Genomic DNA, 18,610 nt, shown 5'->3' on the forward strand with positions numbered 1-18,610 from the left:
TGTTTCACAATGTGGCTCTGACTGGCCTGGACCTCACTAAGTAGACCAGGCTGACTGACCCTGAACTCAGAGACCTCTGCCTGCACCTTTTGTTAATTTTTTGTCTTAGATATATCAAAAATTAAAGTCGTAACTGGTCATGTGAGACAGACACATCTGTCATCTCTGCACTAAGGAAGCGAATCAAGAGGATTGCTATTGATTGGGTTATAGAAAGCAAGACAGAATCTAAATGAACAAACAAAATCAAGCTCCTTTCTTCTTTGTTGTTGGAATTGAAGAACATGCACTAAAGTCAAGCTAACTGTTGTGTATCAGGGATCATCAGGCATGGTTGGCACATGCCCTTAATCCCTGCAGTGCAAGACTGCTTTTGAGGCCAGTCTGGTCTACAAGTGAGTTTCAGGCTCCCAGGGCTATATAGTGAGACCCTGACTTAGGAACAAAAAAGGTATAAATGGAAATTGATCTGCTTTTTTACATTGTTGATTAACAGCATAGGATTTTACCTCCAGTTGGCAAACTAATTAGATGACATGTCAGACTAGAAATTCTGATAACTTTTGTTACAGTTAATTGTATTCTTCGTGGCTGACTTTAGTTACTGCTGGGTAGTGGTGGCACATGCCTTTAATTGTAGCAATTGGTTCATAGAGGTCAAGCTGGTCTATAGAGAGAGTTCCAGCACAGCCAGGGCTACACAGAGAAACCCTGTCTTGAAAACAAAAACAAAACACACACACACATTTATAAAATTTAGTAACTGATGGGTCTGGAGAGATGGCTCAGTAGTGTCAAGAAGAGCACTTACTGCTTTTACAGGACACCCAAGTTCAAGTCCCAGTTGGTGACTCACACACATCTGTAACTGTGCTTTTCAGGAATTGCTCTGATTCCTCTGGCCTCTGAGGGCACCCATACTCATTTGCACAGACACACACAGAAACTCTAATTAAAAATAAATCTTGGGGAAAAATAATTTGTTATTGAGATTTTCATTACAGTATAATATGCTTAAAAAGTATATTTAACAACTTTTATTATACTAATAAATGGTGCCATATCAACTGAATGAATTGTTATGAGGGTATTAAAACAAAAATTATGAAGACTGAGTATCTCTTTTGAGAAGTGATGCTGTGTTACTTGGAAGTAATTAATAGAAAACTTTATTAGTAAAATAAATAAACATGGATATTTATTGGTAGGTAATGAAAGTAAGAAAGTAGTTGGTAGGGCATTAGGCATATTGATGTGTAAATTTTCTGTTTAATATTTTTGATGTTTTAATAGTTTTATTTATTTATTGGTTTTATTTGTTTGTTCATAGAGTCTCACTAAGTAGCTCTTGTTCTGAGATGCACTCTTTAGAGATGCACTCCAACTCACAGAGATCCACCTGCCTCTACCTCACGAGTGCTAGGATTAAAGTGTGCACCACTATGCCCAGCTTGCCATACCTTTTAAAAATGAGTATCCGGAAAGAATCATCTCCTGTCTCCCTCCTTGGTCTGGCATTTTGACACCTTTCTACCTTTAAAATCAAGTAGGATCTTCTTTTTAGGTAGCTTGAGAGATGGATCGGCAGTTAAGAGTACTTGTTGCTCTTATAGAGAACATGAATTTGATCTCTAGCACCCTCATGGTGTCCCACAGCCATCCTGTAACTCCAGTTCTAAAGGATCTCATGCCCTCTTCTGGCCTCCATAAGCATGTGGTTAACATGTATCTGTTCAGGCAAACCATTAATACATAAAAATCTAACAAAATTTTTGATTTTAAAGAACTCTCTTTTCTTTGGCCATTATGACGGGTATGTTGTGCTTGTTTTGACTTATTCCTTGTAACCAGTGATAAGAGATAAGTATTGTTGTGTCCTTCTTAATGGAGGAAACTACCACAGAGCCAAGTGACTAATTTGTCAATGCTTTTCAGATCAGATCTATATCTATGTGTACACACACACACACACACACACACACACACACACACACTACTTACACTTAGAAATAAAGTCGTATCATTATAGCCTTTGAAGCACTTAAGATAGTTAACTTTGCATACAAACATCTTTGAACTGAAATATAGGTAAATTATACATCATTCCTTCATTTTCATGGATGTCATAAGCATTTCCACATGTGGCTACATACTTAAGTTTTGGTGTAGGAGGTTCTTCTGTTTGTGTGTTGCTTTCATTGGTTGAATAAAGAGACTGCCTTGGCCTTTTGATAGGGCAGCCCTTAAGTGGGCGGAGTAGACAGAACAGAATGCTGGAAAGAAGGGAAGTGTGGCAGATGTCATGAATCTCCAGCTCAAGACAGACGTAGGTTAGAATCTCTCTCGGTAAGCCACAACCTCGTGGTGACACACAGATTATTAGAAATGGGTTAGATCAAGATGTGAGAGTTAGCCAATAAGAGGCTAAAGCTAATGGCCAGGCAGTGATTTAATTAATACAATTTCTGTGTTATTATTTCAGGGGTATAAGCTACTCGGGCAGAGGGACGCAGCCCGCTCCTCCATACTACAAAGTTTTCTTATCATACATTATATTCTGTATTTTTTTCCAGTTCTGTATGTGAGAGTATGTGTGCATGTGTGTGTGTGTGTGTGTGTGTGTGTGTAAGTATGTAAGAGAGACAGACAGATTGACTGACTGACTGACTGGCTGACAGAGGATGAGAGACTAGAAATGGGGATCAAGTGACCTCCTTTATCATTCTCCACCTATTCCTTGAGGCAGAGTTTATCACCTCAGCCTGGGACTCAAATTTTTCAACTAGGCTGGCAGCTAGCAAGCCTCAGTGATCCTCCTGTGTTGGAGCTGGGACTCTGTGCACGGAATGCCTTGCTTGTTACATATATGCTGGGAACTAAACTCTGTTCCTCATGGTTGCTCAACAAGTGCTCTTAACTGCTGAATTGATTTTCAGCTAAGAGAGACAGAGACAGAATGAATTAATACTAATTATTATATATCCCTATTTTAGGGCCAGTCAGTTTGAAGAAAGATGGAATGGCTAATTGGCCCAAATACAGTTGTGTAGAGTATCCAGCCTTTAAAAAGAGAAAGTATTTCTTCAGAGGGCTTGGTATATCTCTTCTCCAGACTTGAAGTAAAACTACTGACTAGATAAAAAAATGTTAACTCATAATTTTCAAGAAAGATTGGATATTTCTGTATCTTGACACCAGCTTCCCGTTATTTGTTCATCCTTCTCAAAAAATGTCTCGTAGTTTTCTTGAGAATAGAGTTGATGTCTACTCAGGAGATTGCATCCAATATGTAATGCACAGGTGCTGAGTAGCAACTTTTCTTCTTGTTCGAAGTAAGCACAGTATGTACATTATCAAATCTTTAGCTTACAAGTAAGTTGATTTATGGATTTGCAACAAGAGAGATTTGCCCATGGTTGAAGTTGGGATTCAAACCAATTTTGACATACCTTGTGGCTATAGTAATTGCTCTTGCTCCTCAGAAGACTCTAAGAATAATAGAATAATAGTTTGAAAAGGTCTCTAGTTGTTGTTTTCTTCTCTGTGTGATCTATAGTACTTTTTGTGTGCTATCTTCCTGTATCACTCATAACACATGATAGACAGCTATAATTTTAGTGCTGTGATAGCTTTGCCCAACATGGAAAATATAAGGGTGTCACATCCAGTCTTTAATGACCTGCTTGAATTTCTTCACCTATTTGTTGGTGAGCAAGCAAATACGAATTGCATTTACTTTCACAACTCAAATTTACTTGAACATTTGTGATTTACAACTGAATTCTTTTTTTTTTTTTTTTTTTGGTTTTTCGAGACAGGGTTTCTCTGCAGCTTTAGAGCCTGTCCTGGAGCTAGCTCTTGTAGACCAGGTTGGTCTCGAACTCACAGAGATCCGCCTGCCTCTGCCTCCGCCTCCCGAGTGCTGGGATTAAAGGCGTGTGCCACCACCTCCCAGTTTACAGCTGAATTCTTTTGACCATTGATTTTTTTTAAAAAAAATTCTTCCATAGTAAGTAACTAGGTGGGAATTATGTATTCTGTAGATTTTTATTTTGTAATTGCTTATTAAACCTGTAATGAATTTCTTGGTCTAAGACTCTATTGGTCTTTTTAAAAGGAATGGGTTTTGGTTTATCTGTTTATTTTGTCTTTTTGAGGCTTTCTTGCTCTGTGGCTCAGTCTGGCCCAGAATTCACAATCCTCTTGCCTCTGCCTCCCTAGTGTTGAGATTACAGATGGGTATTATAAAAGGAAGTTGTTATTACAAATATAATTTTTTTAATCTTTGATGATTGATATAAAATATTAACAGTCATCAAAATTTAGATCAGTTTCAGCTCTACTATAAATTTAAACACAATTGGCCTTTAATATCCTGCAATAGAGCAAGTCTCTAGAAGTATTGTCACTTGATGTCTAATGGATACTCTTATTAAATTTTTAGCTTCAACCCATGCTAATGCTGTTAGTGAACTAATTGCCAAAGAATGTGTTAACCATTGTGACTTCTTTGGATGCAGCAAGATTTCTAGTAAAGCTTCATCCAGAAATGTCACAGCATTTAATTACTTCTTTTTACAATAAGTGTGAACTGATAAGGGTAGAGTGGGTGGGGCAACTGGCAGTAATTACTAAGGCTAGTGGCATTTTGTGGTTTAATAAAGGCAGAAGCTAGTTATTCGGTTTTATTTAAGTGAAATGATGCCAGAAAGGAGGCTCCTGCGGAGCAGCTGCGCTTCTTCAGTGTCACCCTCGTTTACCAGAGACACAACTGTCGCAAACAGGACTTTTAGACTTGATATACAGCCACAGAAGGAAGGAGGCTTTTGTGTGGAGTGTATGCTGGAGAACTCCTTTATACAGATCAGCCGCAGATGACGGACAATGATGAAAATTTGATTCTTTGAAGTCATAATAGTCATTGAAATGTGTGAAATTCTGGTATTGAAAAGAGAGCAGCCAGCAAGACTCTAAATGCTGGGTGGTTGCAGGAAGCTTGCTGGGAGGTTTTTCTGCATTGTGACACCAACTTCCCATTGCTTGTTCCTTACTTCCTTTGTTAAAAAAGAAAAAAGTTGGGTTCACACAAGTGGGGACAGATGATAACCGAATCAGTTTTTATATGGAAAACTAGTATTTTATCATTTAACATTATTAGGATAATTACATTCTTTAATAATTGTAATAGATTTCCTTTGAACCCAACCATTTAAAAGTGAGAAGCTTTAAAACTGAACAAATTTGTATATTGTCTGTGTGATAATATGACCTATTAGAACTTAGAAAGATTCTTAACTAATGAATTGAGATTCTTTAGTGCCAACTTGATGGCTTCTTATATCTTACATGACTTGACTTTTTTTCTGATTCTAGAAAGTTTTTAAAAAGAAATTAGTAAAAGACAATTATCAACATCTATGTCATTTCTTATATTAAAAATAGTGTTTTAGAAAGATCACAGGTGATCAGTATTTTAGTACAAAAGTAGAAATCCTTAGAGAATTCCACTAATTTGCAGGTATTTTATTTGTTTGCTCGTTTGTGAAATATGAGTGTGAATTGAGAGAAAAAGGGAATCCCTGAAGACATTCAACATAGGGCTCACAGATCTTTCCAAGTGTTCCAGTGTTTGAATGGATTCCTGGAGTTAACCTACTGCTGTGTGTGTTTGAGAAGAGGTTCTTGTCACTTGCTAATGCTGTTTGCATGAAATGATAGCAACAGAGTGTCAGCGCATTTTAGGCATAAGAAGTAAGTTTGTCTGGGCTGAGAGTGCTTCTGCAGGGACTGGGAATTACAGAACTCTGTGAGCATTAGGTGCCTCAAGTGTGTGAGCTGTCAAGCCTTTGTATCTTCTCTCCTGCAGCAGCTCAGCTGGGCTGCAGCAGCTCACATCTTCTGCAGGCAAAAACAGTGAGTCTGTCAGGACAACTTGGGAGAGCTTCAAAACTCAGAAGCTCCTCGCTTGACTATCAGTTTAAAATTGGGGGCATGTGCCAAAAAGAAAGTGCCAGAATTTGAGGGGACATGAAGCAATTTATTGTTGTGTTTTTTTTTTGTTTTTTTTTTTTTTTTACCATGCATGCATCACAGTATAGAAGTATAGAAAAATATATTTCTTATAATCTCATTTTCTGGATGTAAAAGATTAATTGAATATTTCCTTTCATACAGTTGAAAACAAGCCACGTAGCATAATTTTATTCATTAGAAACTTGGTGCAAAATAGAGGCGTTGATCTGGTATTTGGAGAAGATGCCTGCCTATTAATTTTATAGCATGCTTATAATGAGTGTTTATATTTTAATGCAACTATGATGAGGAAATATGATCTTAATCTGGGACTAGAAAGATGGCTCAGCAGCTAAGACTGAGAACTATTCTTCCCGAGGACCTGAGCTCACGTTCCAGCATCACATGTAGCTCACAACTTCCTGTAACTCCAGCTCAGGAGATCCGACCTTCTCTTCTGGACTTTTCAGGCGTCTGCACTCACATCTGTACATATCTGCAGACACACACGCACATAATTATAAATAGGTCTTCCTAGGAAATATATTAGCCTAACAATAGAAAATAGTAAACAGTAAACTAAATGGCAGTTACAAAAGAAGAAATAAACGTTGAGGACCTCCCACAGAGCCCTGTCACTTCATGCTCTAGTAGAGGGCTACGCTTTAGAAAGTCACTCCTTAAAATGTTAACACTCGGACTGGGAATATACCTTAGTAATGGAGTTCTTGCCTAGCCATGTGTGATGCCTTAAGTTCAATTCCTAGCCCCTCCAAAAACAAAAAACCTGTGCATGTGCACTCGTGTGTGTGTGTGTGTGTGTGTGTGTGTGTGTGTTGCGCACACACATTGGGCCATGCTGGAGATTTAGTCTGGGCCTTATAAGTGCTAAGCAAACAGTGCCTCAAAAACAAATCAAACAAGTTATGATTTTATTTAAATTGAACCTAACAATTAAAAATTACCAATTAGAGTAAGTGGGGTATCTCAGTTGGGTGAGGTGCTTGCACTCAGACTTAATGACTTGAGTTCAAGTCCCAGATCACTCAAATGGAGGGAGAGAGCAAGAGAGCAAATTCCTGAGAGTAGTCCTTCCTCTGACCTCCAGAAGTGCTGAATCTGCTCTCTCTCTCTCTCTCTCTCTCTCTCTCTCTCTCTCTCTCTCACACACACACACACACACACACAAAATTTTAAAGCTATCATACATTATTAATGCTTATGTTTTCTGTACTAATTGTACTCATTTCATTTTCTTGTCTCTTAGATATAAAGCACTTAGTTGCCTTTTATCCTAGATGTAAGAAAACTTAAGAAAACAAACTAATGTCAGTCATTGCGCATTAGATTTTCCTGTGGCTGAGGAGATGGCTTAAGGGATGAAGTGCTGTGTGACAGCTGTGCGAGCTGGAGTTGAGGTCCCTCCACCCACATCAAACTCGGCAGGGTGACTGGAGAGTGGGGACGCAAGACCCCAGAGCAAGCGAGCTAGCTTAAAGTAGCCAACTTAACTGAACTCAGTGAGTTTCAGTTTTAGTGAGAGATCATCTCAGTAAAGTGGAGAGCAACTGAGAAAACTACCCGACACGCACACAGGCACCCCACACAGTACACACAAGGAAGCCTGTTATCACGTAAACATGTTTCTGCATTATTTTGGTAGTTTCTGTAACTATGTAAGCTGTAACAAATAGCCATGCCTCTTGGTATAGCTAGAAAGATGTGCTAAGCAGGGAACTGGGTGCTCACCGAATTAACAAAGAATTGTTCTTTTAATCTCAGCACAGATGTGAGCTGTGTTTCCTACTGTAGCTCTTTGGTTCATAGCATTAACAGACACACTACAAGTGAACGGCCTTCATAGAGGATACATGACACCGAAACAAAACTAACAGCTCCAGAAACAGCTTATATGATAGAACCATTTCATTCTTTTTCTTAATTGTAAGCCATTATTCAAATTAAGTTTCTATATGAACTTTTCCCCCTCCTTTGATAGTGCTGGGAATTGAACTCATGGCCTCACATATGGGAGGCAAGTGTTCCTTCCACCCTATTCTTAATGATTTTAAATATTTTACTTAAAAGAAGATATAAATGGTTGGGGATTGAGATGCTGAATGGGTAAAGTTCTTGGCCTTGAGTTCAGATCTCAGAAGCCATAGAAAAGCCAGACATGTCAGCATATACTGTCTCCCAGCTCTGGGAAGGAAAAGGAAGAAGGAGCGTTGGGACTGGCTAGCCAGCCAGTATAGCCAGCAGGTGAGATTCCAGTTCAGTGAAAGACTATGTCTCAAAATAAGATGAAGACATGTGAAATCAATACTGACTCCTATGTCCCTCCCCCAACACGAAATAGGAATGATATGATGAACCCTGATATGATTCTGATGGGTTACTATGATAGGGTGATCTACTACTAACTGTAGATTTAAAAAACTTATTTCATTATTTTGTGCCCTGACTGCTACTATGTTTGGTGAATGTGTTTAATCTAGAACATCAAAATTCTGTGCATTCTCCCAGTGAAGCATTTGTTAGTGGATAAATGTATAAAAAGTGAAAGAGACTACAGGTGTTTACAGTTGTATTTTCTCCGAAGTTGGGCACCTTACGGCGTACCTTTCCACCTTACGGCGTACCTTTACAAGTTGGGTTTCTGTGTTACTCTTTCAGTCATCCACCATAGGGAGAAAAAAACACTAAAGCTTTTTTGTTTTATGTACAGTTTCAGACTTTGCCCAGTGGTGAGCAGTTTGACATAAAAACCACTGACAGGGTTTTTTTTTCTATTTAAAATTTAGTAAGTGATTGTGTCCCTTTATTAAAAATTGCATTTATATTTTTACATATTGTATGTATTTATATAAATATATATGTATCTCTCTTTTGTCTGATACCAGAAATTTGGGAGAGTTCTGATGGAATCACCAAATGCTATCAGAGATGTCAGAATCCCCCTTAGGTTTGTTAGTCTCATTAATGAAAGAATTCAAGAATCTCGGGGACAGTTTAAGCTAGCCCTTAAAAGGGAAACCCCAGGGCAGCAAGCTGTATATCTTCATAGCGGCCAGGAGGAGGGAAATAGAGAAGAGGAAAGGTCATGCCATTTGAGTTAAGACAGCATGGAGGTCAGTCACATGATGGACAAGCAGTCACTTCTCAGTGACAGGAGCTTTAGAGAAAGACTTAAAAATCCCAAAGTACCCCTGGGCATGGTGGCATACACCTTTAATCCCAGCACTCAGGGAGGCTTTGGCTAGCCTAGTCTACAAAGCAGGTTCCAAGACAGCCAGGCTACACAGAGAAACCCTTTCTTCAAAAACAAATTCAGAGTACCAAAGAAAACAAACATAGGCTCTGGCAACCATCTAGAAGAGAATAAGGGAAAGTTAGACCTTCCTGAGTTCTCACTCAGAACCTCTTGATGACTCCTTATAGGTACTACACTAGGGGATAGGAATTCTGGGAAGGAAAATTTATCCCTAATAAGCACTAATTACTCCTCTTGTCTCTTTAACTTGACTTAAGGTGAACCCACTCCAGAGGGATGGTCCCTTGGCAAGGTGATTGGCTGGTAACATGTGATGTGGGATTCCCCTCTGTATGTTATGAATATGTTTTATTACCACTGGTTAATAAAGAAGCTACTTTGGCCTAGAGCAGGGCAGAATATAGGTTATGCAGGAAAACTAAACTGAATGCAGGGAGAAAGAAGGCAGAGTCAAGCAGACTCCATGTAGCTGCCAAAAGAGAAGACACCAGAACCTTACCTGTAAGCCACAGCCTTGTGGCAATACACAGATTAATAGAAATGGGCTAATTTAAGATGTAAGAGCTAGCTAGGAATACGCTTAAACCGTTGGCCAAATAGTATAATTAATATAGTTTCTGTGTGATTGTTCGGGTCTGGCAACTGGGAAATGAACTCGCAGTCTCCGTTTACAACCATGAGATTAGTTCTTAAGGGAGGAGTCAGTGCCACCTCTCCACCTAAAGGCAGATTTCATTCTTTTGGCTAGAAGGTAACAACTTTCCCTTAATGGGCCTTTTATGCTTCTGTAGCGTCTGTTATCCTTTATCACAAAGTAAGAATGGAGCATTGTCTACACACACCTCAGAAATGACTATGCTGTCTCCAGAGGTGGAAGCAGGGGGAAGCTATTGGATACAAGAGAGTCTATCAAAGAAAGGAAGGGAGAGCATGATGAACTGTTGATAGTTCAGTGCTTAGCCACTTGCTCGGCCTACAGAAGGCCTCAGGTTCAATCTGTACAAAGGAGAGAAAAAAATTTGATAGCTCTTCTTTCACTGTACCCCCAAACCAATTCTCACCTTTACTATTTACAGATAGTACAATGGAGATTCATAAAATAAAATATCAAGGTAGTAGTGAAGGAAGCCAGAAAGATTATCCCAGTATACAAACAAATCAGAAAACAAGCACATAGAGGTGGGAAGTGGGAAAGGTGCATCAATTGCTATGCAGGGGTTCAAAGATGTTTACTTTCTTATTCTTCCTCAGGATATCACTACTTTAACTGGTGTTCCAGAAGAGCACATAAAAACCAGAAAGGTCAGGATCTTTGTTCCTGCTCGCAATAACATGCAGTCTGGAGTAAACAACACAAAGAAATGGAAGTTGGAGTTTGATACCAGAGAGAGATGGGAAAATCCTTTGATGGGTTGGGCATCAACGTGAGTACTCTGAATTTTGTTTTCGGATTTTCTGTTAAAAATAGTAATTGTTTTTTTTTTTGTAAAGAAAACACTAACTTTTCTTAGAGCTAGTAAGCTTGTGAAAATCCTTTTTAGTACAGTTAGATTTTATTACAACTAAAACATGGAAATATATATATTCTTTTATATATCTGTAGTCATGTTCATATGTATTTGGGACATAACAATAAACTGCAGAAGTACTATTTTTGGATACTGTTATAAGACAGCATTCATAAATGACATGAATACTAGTTGAAAATACTCTGGGAGTGATAGCAATAGTTTAGTGACACTAAAGTGGTCTTTGTTTTGGTTTGGTTTTTAGTTTGTTGAAGCAAGCTCTCGCTGTGTAGCTCTGGTCAGCCCAGAACTTGCTATAGACCAGACGGGCCTCGGTGTTGTGGCTGTCCTACCATCTATTTCCTTAGTGTGCCATCATGCTCAGCTTCAATTTATTTTTAAATTCAAATAATATTCCTGCATAACATTTATTTTGTTTGTTAGAAGTATCAAACAGAAATCAGAAGTTACCTAATTTTGAGGGATACGTGTAATTTCCTGAGATCTTAGGATTAAGATTATAAATTAATTATAAAGTAATTTTTAGAACATAGTGGAATAAATTTTAGAAGACATCTGTTTCTGTTGCTGTATTCTGGAAACTTTTTGTTAAATATTCTTCCATGTTGTAGTTTTATAGAATTATATTGAGCAAATTATATAAAACATAGTTTCCAAGAGTTGGTCTCTTATATTTTATGTTTCATGTAATATATGGAGTCTTTTGTAAATCATGTGTTTCCAGTGGAAATTTAGAAGAAAATTCTTTATCCATACCTAGTGGTTAGAATCTTACAATCATTCTTATGAGTTCTGTGAGATTTTAGTGTGTTCATCTGTTCCTGGGACTCATATACGAATGCATCTCCAGCAATAACAGATCCTGGTTCAGCATTGATACCTTTTATATCCTAGCTTGTTTTGATGAAAACACTTTAGATAAGAATATAAAGGTAGTTAACATGGTGGCCAATACATGTAATACCTGAGTTTTGAAGAATGGGGCAAATGATAAGGAGTTTGAAACCAGCCTGGGTTAAAACAATGAGACACTATGAGAAAGGAAACAAAAAGGAGTTGGGATGAGGAAGGGAAAGAGAGAAGAAAAGGTTAAATTTTGTGAAGTTTATACACAGACACATACGCACACACACACAGATGTATTTATACCATCACAACACTAATGACCGAGGCATCAATAGCAAGATTAATAATAGAATAAACATACAAGTGTATATACACTTTATATGAAACAGTCTTCAAATAAAGACCTAAAGAGAGAGAATCCTGTGTATTCCTATGCTTAGATTTGATGATGTATAGACAGTTGTGTAAAGCTATGCTGAGACTGAGGAGCTTTGATCTAATTAATGGTAGTAACTCGTGTTTCTTTGTTTAAGTTCTCATCTGTAGCCCGTGTCTTCAGGGATACATTCCTTTTCTCTAGGTATAACAGTCACCTCTAGAACGAATATTTCATAATGACGTCAGAGGAAGGTCAGAAATACAGCCTGCTTCAGGATAGAAGGGCAAGAAAGGGCCAGAGAGACCTACCGCTGCTAAAACATTTTCTCAAATGCCAGATATCACACTTTGTGTAGTGTGTCTTAAGCCTCATCATTTGGTTTAGTAAGCACATTTCATTTTGCTATGCTTCTGCAAATACCCTCCAGGTGTCATCATCATAGCTTTCCTTCTGGGAATATCACACTTTGATTCTGAAATACTGATTACTTAATTAATATGGTTTGGAAATCCCACACTCTCCATGCATAGGAGGTAGAGCTCTTTTCGGAACACAGTTTCTTACAATAGAGTAAAGTGTGTCTTTACTGTAGAGAGCTTCTCTATAGTTGCTTTGTCTGCACTGTTGTTTTGCATTTTTTTAATTTTAAAATATTTTTTAAAAATTGGTTCTCTTTGCTGTCATTAAGAAGTAACCAAAATTAGCTTGAAAAATATAGTATGAAGAACCATGACTGACTTGTTTTACCAAAGCAGGAACTGTCACATTTGCTGATATCAGAATCATTAGGTTTTCAGTGTTTAGCTTCTCTTTTGCGGGGAGTAGGGAGTGTCAACGCTGGCTGTCCTGGAACTCGCTCTGTAGACCAGGCTGGCCTCGAACTCACAGAGATCCGCCTGCCTCAAACTCCCGAGTGCTGGGATTAAGGGCATATACCACCACTGTCCAGCAAATGTTTGTCTTCTTAATAACAGAAAAAAAAGTACATAAAATTATTGTTTAAACAGTGAATTTTGACTTCTTTTGTGACATATTTTAAACCTTTTATAAAACTGTTGATATTGGAAAGTGAACTTTTTGTATTTATAAGTTTATCATTTACAAAATTTTTATCTTGGGCTGCAGAGATGGCACAGTGGTTAAGAAATCTTGAAGAAGATCCAAGTTTGATTCATAGCACGCACACTGTGTGGCTCACACTATGTAACTCCAGCTCCAGGGTAGTCTGACACCTCTGACTTTTATGGACATCTGCATTCATGTGCACATACCTCCATGTGGACACACATGCATACACATAATAATAAAACTAAATCATAAAATTTTGTATCTCAAATTAATGGCTTCACCATAATTTGGGTTCTCAAATCTACCTATATGTTATCATTATATATCTAATATTAGCATGTCGAGTGTAAGAAAATACTTAAAGCCTAGGTCTATATGTGTCTGTAGGTTTATAGTTGTGTGCAGATGTGGTACTGGGATCAACTCTACGACCTTATGCATGCTGGGTAAATATTCTACATCAAATCCACATCTTCAGCTTAAAATTTTCATTTTGATGAGAGAACTACTTTAACAGGAATAAGAAAGTATCTATTCAATTAATTTTTAGTATTGATAGGCCATTCTTGAATATGTTGAAAGAGAAACGACCATAGATCTTATACCTAAAAGACTCCTTTTTCTAAAGACCCAAAATTTCCCCCTGTATGTGACCTAGATTTGATAAATTTCCCCCCCTAGTAGATTGACTACCTTTGGTTTGAATCTGCCATATGAAGTAACATGGAGGATTTAACAGGGACCTAGTTCCAATGGTGAAGAAATTTTACAGTTAAAAGCTCAAGAAACTTGACATAGCACCTAGAAAGAGAATCTTTGTGTTTGTTTGGAGATTCTTTTCCTGACTTGTAATTAATGCACAAACAGAAAAGACGCTGATTCCTAGAGTAGAGCAGTGCTAACAGAAAGGGCAGTTCTGCAGTTCTGTTAGTGTCATGACAGAAGCTTCATCCCAGATCGTCCGTCCATCCATCCATCCGTCCATCCGTCCATCCATCCACCCATCCACCCACCCACCCACCCATCCATCTATATCTATCTATCTATCTATCTATCTATCTATCTATCTATCTATCTATCTATCTATCTATTTGCTTGTTCCAGTGGAGGCATATAAGGAGGTTGCTGTGGAAGTAAGCTTCATGACTAATGAACATAGTTTTGGTTTTAAATATAGTGAATAAATTTCATCGTTACCTATTTGTACTGTTTTATTTAAAAAAATAATTTTTGAAAGGCCACTTTCTAACAATAAGTGTGCCTTGATGTTTGTTTTTAAGATTTTAAAATTCTCATTTTTAAGTACTGTATTGACATTTTATATCTGAATGGCAAGCTTCTTATGCTCTTTTAATTACCCGAGTCTTTTAAATGTTAGAACTCAAAGGTAAAAGATTTATCTTTATGTAAACTTGAAAAATATTATAAGATACAAAGATCATCACAAGTTTGACCCAGGGTTTTTACAGTATAAATCTCCTTAAACCAACAGGGTAGCACAGTGGGGCCAAAATAAACATTCCTTGTCATTTAATAGTACAGCTAGTTGGATATTAAACTCATAGATTTCTTTCTTTTTGATACTTATTTAATGTGTGCATGTGTATGAATGTGAGATCAGGTCATCACATTTGGCAGCAAGAACCCTCAACCTACTGAGCCATGTCATTAGAGAAGTATCAACCTGTCATTTAGTTTCTAAAAACAAGTATTTTGTTTCATGTCACATGGGCATGGAAGGCCCTCTCGTTTAAGCAGAGGTATTCATGAATTTTGATGTTAATTCTTTTGTTGCCTCATTATCCACATAGTATGCTTGACCTTCAACCCATAATAACACAATATAATGTGCACATGATTTGTAGGCTTGTCATTAGTCCTTTGGCTTATCAGTTAGTAAATAGTATTGTCTGTGCCATCTTTTCTTTTAGCACTGTTTGACTTCATTACTTTTAAAGTTTGTTTGAATTATTTGGCTCAGTTTTGTAAATTCTTTAAGTATGGCCTACTTCTCTTTATTGCTTTTGTGAACAAGTAAATGAGTATTTGTAGCTGTCGATGGTAGTAATCTGGATACAGGAAATTATTGGCTAGTCCTCTCCTGCCTTCTATCCATCCACTATTTTGCACATACTTACTATCTCCACAGAAGAGAACTCAGTCAATATAGAATGTATTCTTGTGGATTTTTTTCAGTGTTTATAGGCATATATGTGGCTTCATAGGTCTCCTGGTCAGATTTGATAGCACACGTTTCAGGATTGGGAAGCTGGTTGATGACATGTATACCCACACAGAGGAAGCTGATAGATTAACACAAGGTAGAGTGAGGTCATAAACCTTCAAAGTCTGCCCTAGTGTCCTGCTTCCTCCAGAGGCTTCTCCTCCTAAAGGTTCCCTAATCTCCCCACACATGCCACCAGCTGGTGACCAGAAATGCAAATATGTGAGTCTGTGGAGGGCATCTCTCAAGCACCTCTGTACTTAGCATTCTTTTCTTGTCAGAGGTCATTGAATAAAACTCTCAGTGCAAGAAGGCTTTGTAGATAATTTTTATGGAGTCATAACTCCATTAAGTCAATACTTATTAGATATTTATGATAATTTTTATACATTTGTGTTAAAATTCTAAATGTCTACAAAAATGACTCTTTAAAAAACACCATAGATAAAGAACAATGAAATGTATTAATATATCCACATTGAGAAACATCATGTCTAATATCCTAGAAGTGTTTAGCCTATTTTTGTATTTATTAAAGAGAATCCTTTGTATGTTCTGTGACTGGTGTTTTTGAGCAACATTGAATTTGCAGGATTCACCCATGTTACTACCAGCAACACTCTGGTTTTCAGTTAGACTTTTTGCATGTAAATCTGAAGTGAAGAATCCCATCTGGATCTTTTAATGAATGTGTGACTTACTGATATTTTACTTAACCCTTAAAACAATAGTCATTGATTTATAATCAAATTAGTTTATATCGTGGAGTATTAGTAATATACTAATTCTGATCCTTACTTGTCTTGAATTAATGACAGCACCTCTGTAGAGTTTTGTTCTAGTAGATAGTCATATTCACTGGAACAAGTGAAGGATTGATTTTTTTTGTTTGTTTTTTGTTTTGTTAGCCTTGCCTTGTTGGGGCATGGCTTAGTTCTGAAATTCACAATTTTAGGTTTAAAAGACATAGTCTTTGACATTCCAGTGGAGAGTACAAGGTGCTCAGCAAGTCCTGACTTGTTTTAGCCTGAAGTGGACAGCTTCTGAAATCGCTGTTCAGTTTTTTCTCAGTCTTCCCAGACCTGTCCATTCATACACAATGCAAAAGTTTATTGCTCTATAGATTCCCCATTTCACAGATTTCACCCCACTTGTCCAGATGCTCCACTAGTTGTCCTGTACTTGATCTTCAAATTTCTTGTGTTGACAAGCTATGTCTTTTTGCTTGACTTCTCTTTGGTCCTATCTGTCTAAACTAGAGAATTCCTAAGGGGCAACTGTGAAACTGAATTCCTATATAGTTCGTTTTCAGAGAGGGCAGAATTCTCTACAGTTATGTCTGCCTCTGGTCTCTCTCTTGAAGTTCAACTAATAAAAACTCAGAGAGAGAAATTGGGGTTCAACCTGAAGATCCAAAAAGCAAAACAGCCAGCCAGTGGTTGGCTCTTACCTCTACCTCAGTCCGAAATGGTGATTCTGCCTCCAGGAATCTCAGATTGAGATATGTCTGAAAGCTGTCTCCTCCTGCTTTATACTTTCTAGGGCTGGGATTAAAGGTGTGTACCACTGGGATTAAAAGCATACACCACCCGGTTTCTATGGCAACTACTGTGGCTGCTGGGATTAAAGGTGTGTGTACCACTGCCTGGTATGTAAAACTGACCAGTGGGGCTGTTTTACTCTCTGATCATCAGGCAATCTTTATTTATTAAAATACAAATGAAATGCCACTATATTCTGTCATCCATTTTTTCTGTTAAGAGTTTATAATTGCTATGCATCTATTTATTTGTTAGTCAGGTACACTTACTAAGATACAGGTTTCTTTATCATTACTGACTTGGAACCTCAGTAGTTGAGAATTGAGCAAATAGAGTATAAAAATAAAAATAGAAATATAAAGATTGAAAGATATAGGGTATGAGAGATTTCATGGAAAAGGTTGGTACTCAAACTGAGCCATGAGATGATTGCGGTGGATTTCCACATGTAGAGATGCTAGGAGAGTATTCTCAATGGAAGGAAAAACTGCACTGTTGGGCAAGTGCAGGCTGTGTGTTCATCGGAACAAGTCTAATAGGACCAGTTGGTTACTTATGAGGGATAATTTAAAATGTCTGGAAAGCCTTCTGACCATACTGTACAGGGGCTTAAATGGTAAGGAGGTGGAGACCACCACAGTGCATGATAGAAAACTGTTTGGAGTTTTGGCTTGGCACTAGGTTTGGGAAATAAACAATTGGAAGATAAATGTGGTAACATGTTAAATGGTGGGGTGGAATCAAATAAAGGAGACAGAAAGATTAAGATTAAGCAATATTATAAAATATATTACATGAAGGAGGAGAATGAAAAATCAGCTGGAAGAATGAGTGCTTGTTAACAGTTTTGCCATTTAACCTACATGGACTTCTTTATACAGCAGATAACTAAAAAGCTCTGTCCACCTTTGGAGGAAATGGATCTGTTCTCTTGGTTTCTGAGGTCTCTCTCCCTCTCCTTCTCTCTACCCCTCTCTCCCTCTCAGAAGCACACACACACACTATTCTGAACTAAGCCAGTGTGTATGTTGAAACTCTTCAAATCACTGGCTCATATTTATATTATCTCTTATGAAGATTACTAGTTCATTTAACTATCAACTGTGAAACCACATGTACCTTGGAAAGGAGTATCACTACAAAAACATCATTAGATTTTGGAACTAATATAAATAGTCAAAAGAAGGGTTTTCTTTTCTTAAAAGGGAAATTTAGTATAGGAATCCATGCTTATAGGGATTATAAGGATTCCCAGAAAAGCCCACAATTTATGGCCAGAATTTCACCAGCAGTCTGGGGGCTGCTTCAGTGCTCTGCTTACGCCATAGATCTTTCAGATGTCCAAGTTGCCCAGAGTATTTCTCCTTCTTTTTCTTCTCAAGATAGGGGCATAGAGTGCAGGCTAATCTTGATTCTCCACCCCAGAGTATTACAATTACAGTTATATGCCTCCCACATCCAGTTTTATTCAGTTCTGGGGATTAACTTCTTGCATCTAGGCAAGAACTGTACCAGCTAAGCTATGTTCCTAGCCCCCTACTTTGATAGTTTTGAGTAAGTTTCCAGAGAATGTCATATTCATCTCTGAGAGATTTACATTAAACATTTATAGCAACATGGTTATACTTTTATGAACATCAAAATAAGGGATGTCAAGTCTTAGAATGTTTGTTCTTATTTTATAGACCTTTCCTTTAAAAGAAAATTATTAGTGATGAAGTTTTGTTGAGAGAAGGT

The 18,610-nt window shown here is 37.6% G+C and overlaps 1 protein-coding gene across 1 annotated transcript in view; it reads left to right on the forward strand.

Annotated features, from left to right (window-relative positions):
- Positions 1–18,610, forward strand: part of Ndufs4 (NADH:ubiquinone oxidoreductase subunit S4) — a 103,525-nt gene that overhangs the window by 55,655 nt on the left and 29,260 nt on the right. Inside the window, exon 3 of the mRNA XM_038323412.2 lies at positions 10,538–10,710. Within this exon, the coding sequence (XP_038179340.1) occupies positions 10,538–10,710 (173 nt within the window). The remainder of the gene's footprint in view (positions 1–10,537; positions 10,711–18,610) is intronic.

The sequence above is a fragment of the Arvicola amphibius genome, chromosome 3, assembly GCF_903992535.2.
Source record: "Arvicola amphibius chromosome 3, mArvAmp1.2, whole genome shotgun sequence".
In the NCBI taxonomy this organism is placed as follows: Eukaryota; Metazoa; Chordata; class Mammalia; order Rodentia; family Cricetidae; genus Arvicola; species Arvicola amphibius.